The following is a 19,115-nucleotide window of genomic DNA, read 5'->3' as shown; positions in this document are numbered from 1 at the left end:
TTCTCCCTCTCCCTCAGTCCTTTGAGATTAAGTATTCTAAAATAAAGGTATTTTTTCAAGAGCAAGAAGGTATTCATTCTAATACCCCTCACTCTGAATTTACAAATAAAGATCATGTAAGTACTTGCTTTCTAGACATGGTACACATTTGCCACCAACAGGTAAAACGTTAGCATGTAAGCAACACAAGAAGAAATCTGCATTACTGCCCTCTATAACATCTGATTCTTAATTCTGGAGCTGCCAAATTTTAATTCCTATTGTTGTTGATTTTTACTGTAACTTGCCAAATAGGAAAACCATGCAGAAAAGGTTTAATTTTACACTACAGGGAAATGGCTAAACAAGGCTTTTGCTTGGATGGCACCTTGGTTTTTTTCACCACTGTGGATCCCAACATTTTTAAGTATTTTCACTTAAAGTCTTAGATGAAGAAGGTTACATATCTATGAAATAATGCATTCTGTGTATAGGTAACATCATCCAGGTAGGAAAGAGAAATGTTATTCAGTATAAATTTGATTCCAAACTCTTCATACTTTTTTGGAGTTTAATTTCGAATTAACATGAAATAAAAATCTTTTAAAAATAGCTATCAAAAGTCTCCTGAGCCAATTAAAAGTATCCTTAACAGAAAACAAACAAACGAACCAAGCATGCTATACAAAGAAAAGCAAACTTCTTTTTTACCTGTTCCCAATCTCTATGACGTTGTTATGTAACATTTGAAGAAAAAAATGAAACAGGCTGGTACTTGACTCATTAAAAGTTAAGCTCTAGAAATGGGACAAAACAAAACAAGATTTGAAACTAAAAATACAGTATAAACTTTGAAGATGCATAGAAATCTTAAAAAAGGTAGACTATAGCAGTTCGAACATATAAGTAAATGATAAAACAAACCCTAAACCCAAGATCTGGATATACATACTAAAAAGCTGCTCACATCCACCAAGTTAATTTTTTGTTGGGTGTTCTTTTTTTTGTTTTGCATTAGGAGAAACTGAATATAACATCTAAACCCACTTTTTAAAGTGCTGGCATATTATATTGGATTATTACAATCTATGAGACCTCGCTCCTTTGGTCAGTTTCTGTCCTGTAGGACAATTTCTGTAACTGTTGTGACTAAGTTAGGATTCTGTCAAGATTTCCCAAGTCTAGATACACTCATTACCAGTTCTGCTGCACAACACCTACTTTGCCAGATATTACCAATGATTCCATGCATGACTGTCCGCTTAATATTTATGAAGCTTTTTGTGTTAAAAACTGTAATAAAAAAAATCTATTTAGAAGAGTTTGAATACCTTTAACAATGACTTCATGCAAACTAAAGCAGAATTAATTCCTACTTGCATAGATTAGACAGCAGACAAATCTGACAGAGCCGTACAGAACACCTGGCCTGACATGATACTTTTCTCAGAATACTTTGTTCTTTTAAAATAACGACACACAAATTGTTTTCAAATGTAAAATACTCTGAAATAGAATGCTGCTGTTCACACAATATCTAGCACAGTTATCTAAATCAAATGTACACTGGAAAAAAGAACAAAACAAAATGTACTTATACATCATCAGAGATCCAGTTAGTTTTCACTTTCATCCACGTACTCATTAGGTTTTCTGCTTTTTGTAGGATCCTGGAATTGTACACCAGTCACACTGTATATTCTACTCCTACGTCCACAGATGCACAAGATCATTTTACTCGTATGTCAGAAATTACCTTATGTCAACCTTGTCATTTTCCACTGGCAGGTTTAGAAAAGAAAAATTCAAAGGGGAATTATTAGCCTGTTAGAAAATACCTGTTTGGTCATCTGATGCTCAGGTAATCTTGTATGATGTTATTACTATAGGACACCAGGATTCCAAGCAATAAAACACATTAAGAAACTGAGCATATCACCTACATCTATGCCTTTCTCTGTCATGCTCCTTGTACAGAAGGAAGTCTTGGGAACAAACACTGGCATCCCAAAAATTAAAACAGAAGGATGCTTGCTTCTTACAACAAAGTCTCAGTTGGAGTAAATATAAAATACAGGTAACTTTTAACCATACTTTATTTCACTGAAAGTGAGGAATCTCTTTAAACAAAAACTGTAAGAGTTTATCTTATTTTGTGTTGCATTAAATGCTCTAACGAAGAATTCATTCTTATCAACCTTGGCAGGTAATCTTTAAAATAAGCTCTCTGGTGAGGCATAAAATAAGCTCTTAAAAACAAAGTCATCTTTCTATTCTGCAAAGTTTGCTATTCAAGATGCTGCATTCTTAGCTACTTGGCTTATAATACATTTTTCTCACTTTCATGTTTTGGAGACAGCAACTGCTGAAGTCCTTCTTTATTAGACAGTTAATTTCTCACTTGAAAACTCTTACAAGAAACAATGAAGTTAGGAAAAAGAAAACACTGGTTAAAATGAAAGTTTGAGACAACAGTGAGAAAATCTGGGAAAAGTCTAGAAGGACATTTTGTCAGATTTATTGCCTGGTGCACTCCTCCCACTGAACACACAGAGCCTGTTATAAACATCACAGACGAGATGACAAAAGTCTTTCTACAGAAGGTGCTGGGTAATTAGAAGTGGTGTCACTACATAATATGTACATTCAATCAAAAATCCCAATCTTCTCTAATTCTTCTGTAGTTTTCTTTTCCAGTTGAAAAGAAGCCCCACAATACTTACCTGCTCAACTACTATTGCATTTTGCAATGAGGTACTCTCCTGAAGCTGGGACACAAAACACTTCATATCTGGCATAAAATCCTTGAAAGTAGAAACCTGCATATTTGCATAAATTGTGAAGAAATAAACAACAAAAGCAATAGAAAATTCAGTCATAGACTTTTTTATTCAGTGAAGGTCAAAGGGTCAGTTATTTTAAAACGACGATTCTGCTACTGTTAAAATGAAATGTCTCCCTCACAAACCCCTATTTCCACAACACATCTATCTTTATTCTTACTATGAGTGAGTAAAAACTTTAAAAAGTACAAAGAAAAAAGAAGCTTTTCTACCTCTGGAAAATATCAAACACTATTAAAAAAAGGGTTTATGAAGTATTTAAATTGCAACTATAAAAAGCTAAAACCAGCTATAGATAAAATCTTTCCTTGGACCAAAATATATTTACAGCAAACAGAAGAAATCAGCAAGTCATACATGTCTCCTATAGAACCTCTTGGCTTTTCCACTTGGGGTAATCATAATCACAGCATAGCGCCGTATGCAGTAGACAGTTCTTTTCTCAGGCTTTAAGATGTGCGAAATCACTTCCACAAGTTTATTGTGAGGAATGGTATCATAAGCCCTGGACACGTCAGTCTGAAATACAAGAAATATCTTCCATTCTGTATTCACCAGTATAGCTGCAAATATTGTGGTAGCATAAAAAAAAGTATATAAGCAAGGCCAAAATATAAATCATATAGGAGTGAAATTACTGCATTATTCAGTCCAAATTTGTGACAAAACAAAAACTCATTGCTTATCTGAAAAATTCACTCATCGATGAGCATTCCCTTATAAGGCATATCCAAACTATCAGTTTTAGCACAATTCAAAAGATGACACCATATGCAACTTAAATCCAACACTGAACCCTCAATCATTTAAATTAATTTCTCATATTTTTATATGTTTAAATATTTGAAGAAACTTTCCTTGCTATATGATCACGGAGGTGACATCTTAGGCTTTTGGAAAGCTGCAAACCTACATATTTTACCTTTCCTAAACCTCATATCGCAATCCTACCTCTGCTTGCATTTGTCAAAGTCAAAACTGAAACTCTTCTAAAGAAGTAACAATCTTAGTAACCTGCATATAATGTCAATGACATGATCCTTTGGCTTGAAAGATAATGAGACAATCACTGAAAGGGTAGTATGCCAACTAACATATGAGACACAACAGTCATCCCACTATAATATAAATAAATGTGTAATTTACATACATCTGTATACATTGCCCCAATTCAAAGTTATGAATTGAGCTCAAACACAAAATATTGCCTGATAGACATAACTGAAAAGTGTGAAGAAGAAAATCCTTCAAATAGTAGGATATGACAAGCACTCACTTTTCCAAAGTGGAAGAAGGAACGTGTTGGAAAAAAACACTAGAAGTGTTCATTTTCAACAGAAACTAATGATACTGAGATAGAACAGACCAATTTTTTAAAAGACACTGAATTTATCCAAATGCACATAGCAAGTTTTTCTGGTTTTCATTTGGGATGATGGTTCAAAAAGTATATCTTTGTCCCATTTTTATACTCAATGTATAAATGTAACTTCAAAAATCCAGTGCATGTACAGAAGCAAGGGCTTCTACATCACAGAAAGATGGACAAAAAAATATTCAAGGACAGGAAGCACTACCGCAGGGACACCCATCCACAAAAAGCAACCAACCACCCACACCAGAAAACCAACGCGAGTATGTGTTAGGTATGCACAAAAGTTTATTTTGAAAAAGAAACAACTACGCAGTCAGATCACAGCTGTTACAGTTATAAAAGTATCTGCAAAAGATGGTTTTGAAAAGCTAGTGTGAATATGTAATTAAAAATACATACCTTTACACAGTAGAAATGAGGAATTTCACCACCAGATTCAAGAACCTTCATAACAAACTGCTTCCATGTCTTGTAGATATCATCTTTCCCAAACACAGAAGAGCCTATAAAACTGGTGTTTATAGTCCGTTCATAGTTTAACACACTAAATAGATTTTTTAGTTGAGTGTTGTAATGATGCATCTAAAGAGACCAAAGAGAATCACCTCAAATTATGTTGGAACATATTAAATTCTGTGAAATACAGAAATTTCATGTTTAGATGAAGTTTGAGATTAAATTTATGTATTTACTATATTATTTTGGTCAACGGAAGCTTTCAGAAAGCCTGAATATCACTGCAGCAACTACTTGGAAGTCATAAAACAGCCTTAGAGAATTTTTTTTTTTTTGGTACAGTTAAATCCTATGGAAAATGTTTTTGTTTATGTACTTGACTCTTGGAAATCAACAGTTACAGAGATAAACAGATGAACACCACCAAATAAAACTGCCACTAACTTGAAGGTAATTTCTTAAATATCATTCATTCTCTCTGCTGGAGGTAACAACTGCAACAAGAATAGCAAAAAGAACACGCGCCCTGAGACTTTATGTTAACTTTATGCTGAGCCTCTAGAGGTACTTTATACAGGTACGACAGCAAAGATTAAATAGATTATACTGTGCACTGCATGTTCTGTCTCTGTTCCCATACTGGAGTTATTCTCAGCTTCCTTCCTATCTCCCTTCTGTGCTCGATCCAGTTTCCTTGCCCTTCTTAGACCTTCTTCTGTAACACACCCGGTTCATCACTGTTCAGCTCCCTGGATTGATCTGGCTCCACAGACAACTAGTCAATCAACATGCACAATCAGTATTCAGGCAAATCCCAACAGGCCAGACTCATCCATCCTAAACAAAATGGGATTACTTGACAAGCCATGCCATTCTGTTAGGTTCATTTCCATAAGACAGGCTTGCAAACAGAAGTATGTGATTCTGGAACTGAAGGCTAATGGTAATTAAGCATTAGGAAGGGAGAAGTTAAGTTGTAACAGATCAATTCAGTCATTCTGATTAGAATGTTTCAGTTCACCACATCAAAACTAGTTTGCTGTAACAAAAACCCTTACTCAGTTTATTAGCTGCCTACAACAAATACACATAAAACAATAATGAAAATAAAAACCTTCTTTTCTCTGCTTTCCCTGCTGAATGCTTGTGCTTCAACAACACCTCTCAATTTTACTATGGGTCTTAACCCATTTCTTTTGGGAATAAACCGGAGCTTTGATGCCATAAGAACAAATTTTTTTTGACGGACAGTTTCCATCTCCTTTGAAGATAAAGGCCGTAGATGTACTCTGGCAAAATGGTTTCTGAAATACAAATACACCCTTAGTGTAAGCAGTGGGAAAGGCAGTAAGTTAAACCATGTAATATCTTTATGATAACTGATGCCAAATATTTTTCTAAGATAATACAAATATTAACCTCTGCAGAAAGTGACATGGAAACCCAAGTTTCAGAAAAATTTCACAGTATCTTAATGACAATGAAATACAATAAGAAGGGAGTACACATTTCTGCTTGATGCCAATAAAACCTTCACTTAATTAACACAAATTAAAATTTAAGCACAGATTAGCAGAATACATTTGAACATTATGACAAATGTTTTATGCAAGAAGCAGGATGCCGCATATTTCTGATGGTTTCAGAAGTTTGAAAGACAATAACAAAGTTGAACAGAACCTTCTGAAAACTATGCTAGGAAAGCTCCAAGGAAAGACTTACACACTGTAATAGGCTGTTCCACTCCCAACACTTAGGGGACCTACTACTTATTAAAAGTTATAATTAACTGAGATGATAAGATACATACACAACATAAGGGCATTTAGGTATCCAGGACTGACCTGATGTGCAGTTGTCAGTTGAACTGAACAGCAGAAAAATAATGAAAAACCAAAGGCTCCCAAGTCACAGTTCTGAGCTCTTTAAGTGTATCTTACTGGGAAATGTGTTTCCCCCTCAGACACCCCCTCAGGATTTACAGTTCAGTGTAGCTTAGCCCAAATCAATACTTTCCCATACAATGAGTCAGGAAAAGGAGGTGGAGCAAAAGCCTTTGCTTTTACTTTAGATGCAGCATTAAAGTACCCCACTTGCAACATAAAAGACCTGGATCAATCTCCTGCACTGCTTGTATTGATCAGAATGGCAAAATGTGCCATGCTAAAAAGCTCTACAGTCTACTGGTTATGGTACTCTGCTGTGAAGTGAGCCTCAGCAATTCAAGTCCCTGCAAAAGAAGGAACGTGAATCTAAACTTGCGTTTCACATCCCTCACTGGGACAGTTAGCAAAAGGAGGCCACACTACCACAAAAGGCAGTTGGTGGATGGTGGAAACCTGGTAAGCATGCACTGGGAGACACCCAAGAAGGCAAGGATGCAGGTACAAGAGGCACACAAATACTTTGTATACGTCTATATGCCTTTGTATGCCAGCACAACTCACATACAAGCTGACAATCCAGCTGCTTGGGATTGCTGGGATCTGAGGTATACAACCCAGGGCAGGCAACCTGAGCTATTACTGAGAAGGAGTTTTGAGGATTTATATTCCAACTTTGGAATTAAATTCCTGGTACAGATACTGCCCAAAGTAAAGCAGAAAGGACCTATCTGCTTTTCCACAGATAGAGATCACTATTTTTTGTAGAATTACATTATTTCCTGACCACATAAAACTTCATCCTCTACTATAGTATTAGGTAGATCACCAAGACAAACCAAGTGACTCCAGTTCAATAGAAAAAACTGAATTATCCAATCTCCATCCCTCTTTAGCTCACATTCAAGACGGGAGGGAAAAAAATTCACAATCAACCTCAATCACTATATAAAAAAATAAAGACATCCTTTGAAACTGAAAACAAAGACCAGTTATTGGCAGATCTCCACTACTACCTCTGGCCAGCTGTAGAATTGCATGTAGTTTGCCTTCAGCAACATTCATTGCTTATTTCATGGCATCTATAGCATTGCTAATGATTTTGACTGTGTGCTAATCCAGCAGGCACTGAACCATGCTCTCACTGGCACACTCACAATGCTGTTAAGCATGGGAACTTGGAAGAAGCTGAATGGATGGTCCTGCTGTCTTTTGACATCTCACTGCAGTCTCATGGGTGAGATTCAGAATTTCTACAGCATTTTTAATCCTCAGCAGCCACTGTATATGGCACAGGCAGGGAGGGCATGAGTACTAAAACATGTGCTGTCACCATAGCACTGCGCTCGCTATTTTTAAAACATAACTTTACATTCCACAGGCCATGGAACTTGAAGCAACGTATCATGAAATATTTTTTTCTTAGTTAATACTGTTCTGAATTTAGGGTATGAAGTTTGGTATAGCTTCAAAAATCAACACAAAGTTGTTTGTGTGCAATGACCTGCACACTCACACCACCAATGCAGCAAGGCAAACATAGAGATCCAGGCCCCCTGTCAGAACCACAGCCTGTATCCTTGAGAGGGATTCTGCACAGGATGATCTACTCATATGGACAGTCGTTCAGGAGGAGGACTTACTCCCTAATGACAATGCAGTGCAAGGATAAGCTCACAAGTAAGATCCAGGTCCACTCAGTCCATGCTTGTTCCATCCATTCTCTTTTTCCAAAGGAAGATGCAGAAGAAATGGAAAGGAATTACTAGCTACAAATGCCTTCCTGCAAAACAGCTCAGTACAATTGCTTTGAGCAGCTCCAGCTGAGGAGAACCAGAACAATCACAGAACAGCCATTAGTGAACAACTGAGGCCACCAGATACTCCTCCTCCAGGAAAGATGGAAGCAGCTCAACAGCCTTTGGCACTGATTCACCAACAGCACCTGAAAACACTGGCTGGTTAAGAGAGGACAGTGCTTGGACAGCCTCAAAATGGCCAAGGCAGCCATAAACACTTGTTTCCCAATATCTGTAACCCCCAATTTCTCTCCTCCCATGTGAAGTAGGCAGGTGACCACGTGTATGAATGCAGTAAGCTGGACCACCGGCAGACTTCACATTGCACTACACACTGTAAAAAGCAGTGCTGAAAGCCCTAGTCAGCGAAGCCTAAGTGTAGCTGTTGGGATCAGACTGAAAGTCCTTATAAACTATGTATCCTGTAGCCAACAGCAAACATTCCCTTCTTAGAACACGCCTTTGGCAAGCACACAGCAGCACTTCCTTGGAATGTTTCTCCAGCTTCCAATAATCTGCAGTTCAGGGACCTCCTTAGCCAAAGGTGAGAAGAGGCTTCCTTTAAGGTGTGAAAATATATGGGGAGGAAATCAGAAGGAACAAGATGAGCCTAGATTAGGGTCTTTTGAGTGCAAAGCACCTTGGGTTTTCCTGGGAAACAGGGAAGAGGAACAAAAGAGCTAAACCCCAAGTTACTTGTTTTCTTTAAATCCCATATATCCCAGTAAAACCAGCAGTATATCTATTATGTAAAAATTACTCGATCATACTTCATGACAAAAAGTAGCCTTTAAGTACATTACAACTGCATAAAACACTAATTGCAACACTAAGGCTGTTAGTTTGAAGACAAGACAAACAGAATATGTGGGACCAAAAATTACATTCTACTACTACTATTTAAAGTGCATCATCTGTGCTACAACTGCAAACAAGATCGAGGCCCCATTATGAGCAAACATATATGCAAAGATCTGCACTGGAGATATCAATGTTGAAATCAGGGAGTGGTGGGGCAGAAGGGGAAAAAAATCACACATATAACGTTGTAGACCAACAGCTCACTGCGAAAGCAAAAGGTTCACCATAAAGAACAGCCAGTAAAACACAAGATATCGAGTATGCTCATTTTTCAGTTCCAAAGCTCTCTCAGACACCAACATTTTATAATGAAAACCTGAACGATGTGAACAGTGTAGATGGGTGCACAATACTGTTCATTAAAATTGCCTTCAGGTATTTCCTGTTTTCTCACTTAATTGCTTAAAAATTTACCTTAAATAATGCCCTAATTTAAATTCATGCATGCATTTTTAATACCAAAAACCAGCATGGAATTCCACAGCGGCACTAAAAAAGAAGCTGTGGCTTCTAAATCTCGTAGAAAACCCCACTTCTAAACCCACAAGGCTACTGTCTGAATTTTATTAGTAGAGTATTACAGGATTTTAGCAGATGTTTGGTTTTCTCGTTTTTAAATTAAGGCACTTGAAGCAAATTGAGAATTTTTAAAATGAACTTTCACAAGGATACTCTGGGGATTCTATCACATGCTTCACACACTGCTAAAAGGTGTTAGAAATTTACTTATCAAAAAACAAAAACCTCTTCATAATGGATTTTTTTATTGCAAAGGTTTCTCCTACCTAAGAATTCTAATTTGCATCAGTTTTCCCCCACAAAATATTTCTGAAATTACAAACTCTGCATGCTACAATGACAGGTTGAATTTTCTTTTGGGAAGTTAAGCAAATAAAAGGAGGATAAATGGGCAACAAATTAAAGCAGAAATATAACTTTACACAACAAAACACAGTATTTCTACATATTCCATTAATTTTAATTAGTTTTCTTGTGTTACCTAATTCCAATGTTCTGCAACTTGCCCCAAATAAACTTTCGGTAGTAGAAAAGCATGTTTTTCTGGAACATGGTCTCGGTGATATAGAAAAATGATCTGAGCAACTCAACAACGTACGTATCCATCAGCCAGTACAGGAATTTGGCCAAAACTTCTTCACGGAAACAATGTTCGTCGGCAGGAACAAAGTGATCACCTTCAACAAACAATTCAAAGGTAGTTATAGTAACTATCAACTATTTGTATGAGCAAAGAAACAGAACATACAAAAAACCCCCACACAACATTATTTCCTTAGCTTGAGGTCAGTTGAAAGAAAAGAAGTAAGCTGCCACTCCAAATCTGCACCGGCATTACCGTGACTGACCCAAGCTTAAAGTAAAACACAAAACTAATCTGCAGTGACAAACATACACAGAGGATACAAACACATGCCATTAGTAGTACAAAGACTTACTTTCTTCCCCCAGCATTGACTGGGCAAGACCATTAATGCACAATGGTAAGATTATTGTGAAAGGAAAGGTAAAATAAAAAGAAACAAATCTACTACAACGTTAAACTTTTTTTTTTTTTAAAGGAAGCAAAAAGCTGAAAATACTTAGGTACACTGTAAAAAAAGAACAAAATTAAACTGGGATGACTTGGGGATGAGAATGATATTCAGATTTCCCAATTCCCTGAAAATTAATTTCAGGGTTAGGCTTTATTTCAGACATCCTATATAAAACCTATTGCTGCAGTAAAAGAAAAAATCCCAAAAATTCAAATCACCCCAAATCCATATGCACTTTCAATATGTAGATGGGGGAATAATTATGAACACAGAACATTCCTAACTACTGTCAAATTTAAGGCCACATAGATCTGTAATGATGCCTAAATATGGACAAGCACGGAATAAAACCCTGGGCTACAATAATGATTTTTTTGCCAACTTCCAATCATAATTTTTCTAATTAAATTTAAACAGTAGAATTTAGCAAAAGACAACAGGACATTTAAAGAAACTGTACAGAAATACCAGCTTAGCTGCACAGCACAAATCATGATTAGGGCACGAATGAGTTAAAAACAGCTTAATTTTGACATAACAGAGCTGAAGCTTAACAGTGAAACTTATAAAATGGAAATAAATTTCCAGTTCTCTACCTTGTTTAGTTTTTGTGTGCTTCAGGGCAGAGACATTTTCATGTATTTACAGCACCTAAGAAACAACTACCATAAAGAGTGTTCACTTCAACAGAAGCCAAGTAACACCAATGAAAAAGTCCAATGACTGTTAGAAAACTCTTTAACTGAAGACTTGCAATGTGCACTGGTAATACGCAAATTAAATCTGGATGCTGATCTGGAACTAGTAACTCTTCTGGAACTAGATTCTTTGTTTTCTAAGTTCCTAACAATAGATGTAAATGATGACTACAATTCAGGGACCTGACAAGAAACCACTACTACAGCATTTGGAGGAAAAAAAACCCCACCTCCAGTGCAGCAAAGTAATTAAATGCGTGTTTAAACTTCAATCACAATGGAGTACTTCCATGAAAATTAAAATCAAGCTTATGTGTTGCTTTACCTGGAATACAGCCAGAGAACAAGAGGGTGTTACATTTTTTAAAGATAAGATGTTCCAAATGACTATGAACCAAGTGTATATTTTAGAATAAAGCCTTTTAAAATATTTAACTCCTTTTAAATATTTAGCATTTTGAAAGGCATGTTTTTGAACTATAGTTTCTAAATCAAGAAACAACATATTTCCAAGATTTAAGTTTCTTTTGAAAGTGTAACCTCCCCTACTTTTGACATCAGTTCTCAAACATCACTTTTAAATCTCCCTCTGACACTATGAAGAACCTATAGTAATTTCAGCACTTACTACACCTTTTAACAAAGGAATACCATTTTCAGCTCATATTACTGTAGGATCCAAGTGCAATACCAAGTAAGAATAAACACTGCAAACATACTAGTTAAGGAAGTGCAATCCACATTTTATAGATGGAGAACAGAAGCACAGAAAAATGAAAATACGCATTAGATCCTACAGCAATCAACGACAGAACCACAACTTCAGCCTAGATTTAAATCCTAGCATAGTGTCTGAAGAACAAACCTGAGGGAAGCAAGATTTACCTGTCATCTGAAAAGAGGACTAAACAGAAATGGATTCATACAGAATTTGGAGCACTCATCTGTTGCCCTCATGAAAGCTTTTAGCCGGGAACCACTCAGTAGGTGACTTCTGCACCACCAAGCACACAGCCTGAAGCAGTGCTCATTAAGGGTCTCTTGATCCTAGAGAAGGGCTCTAGAAGGTGACAGACCTTTTTACAAGGGTGTGTAGTGATAGAACACAGGGCAATGGTTTTAAACTGAAAGAGAGTAGGTTTAGATTAGATGTTAAGAAGAAATTCTTCATTCTAAGAGTGATGAAGCACTGGAACAGGTTGTCCAGAGAAGTTGGGGACATCCCATTGCTGGAAGTGTTTAAAGCCAGGTTGGATGGGGTTCTAAGCAACCTGATCTAGTGGACTGTGTCCCTGTCCACAGCAGGGGAGTTAGAACGAGATGATCTTTAAGGTCCCTGCCAACCCAAACCATTCTGTGATTCTATGCTGGGCAACCCCTGTACTGAATGGGTCCCATACTCACATATTTCTCACAGGGCTGATGTGAGGGGGTAAAAAACCCTGTTTTTTTCCCTCCCATAGCAGAGAAACACATGCCACTGCAAGTGTCTTGATCTGCTTTCAGTTCTTTCTGAAGGTTTACGGTGACAAACAGGCAGACTGCACTTACTCCTTACATGCTTAGGTCATACTTCAATGGATTTTCAGTTACTGCAATTTGGATGGTAGGAGTGGATGGGAAGGAGTTTTGGTTTGCTTTTTGTTTGGCCCAGGTTCTGAATTCATGTTTATGAAGATATCATTCTATTAAACACAAAAAGCATGAATGCAAACAAATTTTGGAAGGAAAACAGGCTTAAGCGTGCTTCCACCATCGGTTACAAACATTATTAGGTTTGCTCTCAGCAATGGTTATTATCAATTAACTCAGCAATTCTGACTCCAGATTCAATATCCTCCCCTTCCCACCTTAAACACGAATACCAGTCATGTGACAGCCCCACCACTTAGTTCTTTACTATAACAAGTACCTTTGCCTAGACGAAGCCACATGCAGTCATTCACTCTCATCTTCCACATCAACTCCTGCAACGAAAGCTTAGCAAACCTCCCCCTGAAAATGAATGCTTTCACATTTTTTAGGAACCGGCACTTGTTATGGTTTGAACCCCAAAGTTCAGCAGGGATAACCTGCTCCAAGCATTCCCTCACAAACATGTACACCTGACAGTGGCTGCTGTGCTGCTTGAGGAGCTCCCTGAGGGCTGAATCACACGCCTCTCCTGGGCGTGTGATTTGCTCCTCACTCTGCAACTCTCCACACACAGATTTTGCAAGAGGGGCACGTAAGTCGCCTGATACAACACTGTGACCAGATTCACATCTGCTGCTTGTCACACATTTAGCAGGCTCCTTCCCACACTGTTCTGCTTGCTCGTGAACCTCTGCCTGACGAGGCAGATTGGTTTTTCTCCCACTTTCAGATATCCAAACAGGGCAATTTTTTTTCAAGAGAGCTAAGTAAGGACACTTTCCATGGTTCTTTAACAGTTTCTGAAATATATGTCTCATTTGCCAGTAGCGTTTGGGCAACCTCTTCTTTCTCCAGTTGTGATGTGGCAGACTTTGCTTACGCTTTTGGTCCAACAGATTTTGGCTTAAGAATATAGTTTCTATAAGCCTTCTTCCACCTGCCTGACAGCCCTGCAAACGATTCAGAGAAAATGATTTAGGAAGACATTCTTGGAAACTCCTTTGAGAATACAGAAGAGACTTCCTGTCAATGTATACAGCAGAACGCAGGAGTCTATTTGGTAACTTCTTTGCCAAATTATGTAGGGGACTTTCCTGCCTTCTGCATTTTGAAGAATTACCCTCCACGGGCTTGATTTGTACAGAATTCACCTGAGATTCACACATATGCATGTCTACTCCTTTCCTACGGGATTCTGCTTGCATTTCAATGCTGGACTTGAAAGGTTTGTTACTCTGAACTCCTTGCAGAAGAAAGCTTTCACCTGCCACAAACTTCTTCCTGTCATGAGATGTGTGAACTAAAGAAGGACCAGACATAGCACTGTTACTTCTTTGAGAAATGTGGTTATTTTTAATGAGGCTTTCAGGATGTGATGCTACATACCCAGTTTCATCTCTCTTGGAACTACTTTGGTTTACCTGAGGAGTAAGATTACAAGCCTTTTCGTCTCTCACTTTCTCCTCTACTTTTGCTCTCTTAGCTGGAATTTCAAGCTGTTCCCCGTGAAGCTTCCTTTTTAGAGATGGTGCTGTAGATGACAAACATAAACTGTAGCTATTTGTTTTTTCCAGATGTTCAGTGACCACTCTGATCTGTTTGCTTGCTTTAGAAACATCTTTTGCAGAACACTGGTTACTGGACACTAAGCTTCGTATCTTACTATTTTTTTTATTTCCCATGCTGGAGACATTATCTTCAAGTCTTTGTCTGCATTGCCACCTATGTGACTTTGGAAGATACTTTCTATGAAAACTAAGTCTTTTCTGCACATAGTCAAGCAAGCTATTACACTTATGCTTTGAGAATCTCTGTTTAACAAATACTGGGAATGAGTCTACATTTTGTGAGATAAGTTCATAAACTGGTTGCCCACAAACTTGGTAACAATTATTAGGGGGAACCAGCATAAAGATTGCACAGTGTTCTAATAAATACATCATCACATCATCCCCTATCCTGCTCAACAGTGTTTCCCAGAGGCCGCTGATACGAAGAGTTTCTGTGGTAGTATTGGGTAGGTAGCTGTATATATGTGATAATGGTATGACTTGGAAATCAGAACTATTTTCATCCAGTAAGGAGTATCCATATGCAAGGACATTCTTCTTTCCTTTTTCACATAGTCTCTGCACAACTCTTGTGATGACTTCATCCTGACTAGATAACTGAAGAAACAAAGAAAAAAGAAAATTAGCTTTTTTCACCGACTCTTCCATAAACCACAACATATCTTTTAAATAAAAAGACAGGCAAGACACACAGCCCTAGACATCAGCTGTCTAAGCAGTACTAGTGATTCCCAAGTGCCATACCCAAAAAGAAAGACTCTTCAAGTGTACCACGAGGTGTTCACATGTAGTAACGTAAACCTACGACTTTAAGGAAGTCTTTTTAATGTCTGCCCTTTTGATCCTGGATTTCATTCCCAGGAAACACCCTACACTACTCCCCCTGGCTCCCTCAGCAACCCAGACTCCAAGGCCTTCAGGTCACTGTGCCCGTAAATACGTGCTCGTAGATCCAAGTTTGTAGACACGCGTTCGTGGATACGTGCTCGCGCAGGCTCTAACCTCCAGGGAACTAACGCTCATTTTCTTGAGGCCTCCATTTCCTTTTATGTAAAGAAAAGCTCAACTAAACGACTCCGTAGGCAATTCTAAAACCCACTCAACAAGCTCGCGAAGGCCTCTTCCTACCATAGCACGGCTTTGCTCACACACGCGGCAGCACTGAGAGAAAAGCAGCCCTTCCTCTCTGAAAAGTTTCCTCTGCTTATAGGCCGACCCGCAACCCTTTCTACCCCGCTCTCCTCTAACCTCTCAAGAGTAGGTCGGGAAAGTGGCACCTTCCCTTTCCAGCCGCTCCCCGGCCACACTCGGTTTGTTCACGCCGACCCCGCAGCGGAAGCAGGGAGGCAGGGGAGCCCCATGGGCGCAGACCTTTCGTGTTCTCCACCCGCTAGCGCACGGACTTTGCTCACCCACCCCCCAGAAGGGGAAGGGCGGTGATCCCCCACCGCTCGCCGCTGCCTCGGGCCGACAGCGGCGGAGGCTGTGGGGGAGCAGCCGAGGCCCGGCGGGCAGCGGCCACGAGGGGCCACGGGCCGCCGCCGCCCCCGCGCTCACATGGAGGGCAGGAAGCGGCCCCCCGGGAAAGCCCCCGCCACCGCCCGGGCCCCCGGCGGGGCTCTCGCCGCACGGCGAGGGCTGCGCTGCCGCGGCCGCCTCTCGCCCCCCGGGCTCCTTCCTACCTGCTGGAAGGTGAAGGGCCGGGGGATGGGGCGGGCGCCGCGGGGGACGCACACCAGGCACTGCCCCACTAAAGTCCGGTAGTAGGGGTTGTCGTCGTCCCGCAGCAGCTCGGCGTCCCCGGCGCCGCTCTCCCCCAGCCGCTGGATGAAGGTCTCCAGCGGGGTGGCCTCGGCGTAGCAGCCGCGCAGCGCGGACACCACGGCCGCGAAGGGCTCCCTGCCCGCCATGTTGCGGCCAAGGAGCACACGGGGCCACCTGGGGCGGCCGCTGCTCCCCTCCGACCCCTCCGCTCCGCCACCCCGCCGCCGGGCAACGGGGAACTGCCGCTTAACGAATAAATAAATAAACAAATAAAAGGATTAAGGGAAAGGAAAAAAAAAATTTAAATAAATTGCAGAAAACGCCCTCGCACAACAGCAGCGCAGCTGCAGCGCCCAGTCGCCCCCAACGTGGTCGTAGAGGGGCGGCGGGCGGGGCGCGGCGGGGCGGGGCGGGCCGGGAGGCCGCTGTCCAGCTCCACCGCTCGGGAACGATCCGTTTGGATTCCCCTCCTAGGAACCGTTTGTGTTTTGGTTTTTTTGGTTTTTTTTTTTTTTGTTTTGTTTTGTTTTGTTTTGTTTTTTTGTTTTGTTTTGTTTTGGGTTTTGTTTTTTTTTTTTTTTCCCCAGGATCATCACTCCGTTGAGGATCTTTCTGAAATGGGAGCCGCTGTAGGAGAGATTATGGTGGGGATGAACCCAAGTGGCTGCTCCTGGGTTTCTCTCCAAACTGATGAATTAAGAAGCCAAATCACTTGTGGTAGTGTGTAACCTACTACTCAGAGTTTTTCTTAGCATCTGGAGACTTCATGGTAAAAAACTTGATGCCAGCCTGTGAGAGGGACTGCAATGGAATTCGGGGGAACTGTAGGTCTATATCCTGATATTTATTCCAAGTGAATTAGTAGAAATCATAGAATCATAGAATGATTTGGATGGGAAGGGACCTTAAAGTTACAACTTGTCTGCCATGGACAGGGCAATATCTGTAAAATATCTGTGAAATAGTAGAATATAGGATTAGTAGATGCTGGGAGAAATACAAGTTGCTTAGTCAACATTACTCCTGTAAAATGGAGTCCTGCCTTTGAATTCTGTCAAGTGTTGGAAAAACATGACAATTATGGTCATCTGGTTGATATATGCTACTTAAGTTCCCAAAAACCTCTACAAGGAAATTTTATAAATAATAATAAAATACTAAAATAGAAGGTGCTGGTACAGATATATTATTTTTAAAACATAAAAGATAGAGGTAGGGGTAAATCATAGAATCATAGAATGGTGTGGGTTGAAAGGGCACTTAAAGAGCACCTTGTTTCAACCTCATTGCCATGGGCAGGGATGCCACCCGCTAGATCAGACTGCACAAGGTCCCACACAACCTGACCTTTATGGTCAGTTCTTTCAACTGAGGAAGATCTGCACCAGAGTTCCCCATTAGTCTGCATTGTGTAACTTTCATAAATGATCCAGAAGTGCCATAAATAAGCAGTAAGTAGAAAGATTTGCTGATGGGATAAAGTTATTCAAAGCAGCAAGGACACAAACAGAGTAGAAAATTGCAGAAGAACTTTACAGGACTCTGTGATTGAGCAATTACATGGCAGATGAAATTTAATGCTGATAAAACAAGTATGGCACAGAGGTGAAACACGTTCCTAACTTCATGTATAAGATGATGAGTTTTGAGCTCATTAGTACTACTCAGAAGTGAGACCCCAAGGTTACAAGACCCAAATAGACACTGTGCTCAGCAGGAGTCAAAAAAGAAAACTGGATGTTAGGAATGATTGGGGAAGGACTAAAGAGGGCATCATTATGCCATTGCATAAATTCATGGTTTGCCTACACCTTGAGTGCAGTTCTGGTCTCCGCATCTTGAAAAGGATGAACTAGAATTAGAAAAAGTGGATGGCCACATGTATGGAACAGTTGTGTGTGAGCCATGACATGGTAGGGTGGAACTGGAAAAGGGATAAGTTAGTGGGGAGGGGCAAATGCTGCATGCCATGATCCATCTCCTGATGCAGCTGAGTATGCACCCCGGGGCCTGGCAGTCTTACAGGCTGCTTAAAGCATGTTGCAAAGGCATGGATCACCAAGTTCCTCTCCAAGTTCAACTCTCCTCTTCCATCTGCTCTGTCCTGCTGGTCTCTCACATGCAGTCACAACAAAAGAAAGGGACTCTAGTTCCCAGTACAGGTCTGCTGGTAAGGATGCACTCCTGGCCCAGGGGCTGTAGGTGCTAAAGATTAAGAACAGAGAAGGGTGTGGCATGACACATGGCAATAATTAAAAAAAATGCAGGACCCTAAAAGTAAATGTTTGAGCAAGATGGAGTTAGCACTCTGCCACGGATGATGGGGTGACTGTCTTCTAGCTAGGCTTCATAGTTGAATTTCTGTGAGTACCCTGCAGGAATATAAGAGTTCTCCTTCCCAAAGATTAGAGAGTATCTCATCTTTGAGAGGAATCAACTAACAGCTCCCATTGTGGAAAAGATTTTTTTTCAGGTGTGTCACTAGGTGAAAGTTTTACCTCACCATATATGGGTATTTGATGAAAGGAGAAAGGAATGCAGCATTACCCTGCAGAGGCTGCTTGGTCTCTGCCACCTGCCAGGAGCACTACCAGAAGAATTGACTGCTTAGGGTTATGTTTGCATGTGTGGAGTAAATGCTGTACAAGTGCTCTGAGTATACTTAGCTCATGTTTGTGACTCGTTGTGCCAGAAG

The 19,115-nt window shown here is 40.0% G+C and overlaps 1 protein-coding gene across 5 annotated transcripts in view; it reads right to left on the bottom strand.

The window, feature by feature from the left end:
• Nucleotides 1–16,813, bottom strand: part of TERT (telomerase reverse transcriptase) — a 30,143-nt gene extending 13,330 nt beyond the window's left edge. For 2 of the 5 annotated variants that reach the window (XM_032695069.1, XM_032695150.1), the window contains exons 1-8: nt 16,339–16,811; nt 13,363–15,253; nt 10,197–10,392; nt 5,768–5,957; nt 4,597–4,779; nt 3,180–3,341; nt 2,703–2,798; nt 691–776 (exon numbers count right to left, since the gene is read on the bottom strand). In XM_032695069.1, the coding sequence (XP_032550960.1) occupies nt 691–776; nt 2,703–2,798; nt 3,180–3,341; nt 4,597–4,779; nt 5,768–5,957; nt 10,197–10,392; nt 13,363–15,253; nt 16,339–16,566 (3,032 nt within the window). In that variant the 5' untranslated portion in view covers nt 16,567–16,811. Of the gene's footprint in view, nt 1–690; nt 777–2,702; nt 2,799–3,179; nt 3,342–4,596; nt 4,780–5,767; nt 5,958–10,196; nt 10,393–13,362; nt 15,254–16,338 lie in introns of all 5 variants that reach the window. The other 3 variants (XM_032695303.1, XR_004358353.1, XM_032695227.1) reach the window with 3 other exon arrangements.
• Nucleotides 16,814–19,115: the final 2,302 nt, after the last annotated feature.

The sequence above is a fragment of the Chiroxiphia lanceolata genome, chromosome 1 (genome assembly GCF_009829145.1).
Source record: "Chiroxiphia lanceolata isolate bChiLan1 chromosome 1, bChiLan1.pri, whole genome shotgun sequence".
Classification (NCBI taxonomy): Eukaryota; Metazoa; Chordata; class Aves; order Passeriformes; family Pipridae; genus Chiroxiphia; species Chiroxiphia lanceolata.
Note: the sequence above shows the minus strand (reverse complement) of the source record. Positions and strands in the feature narration are given on the sequence as shown.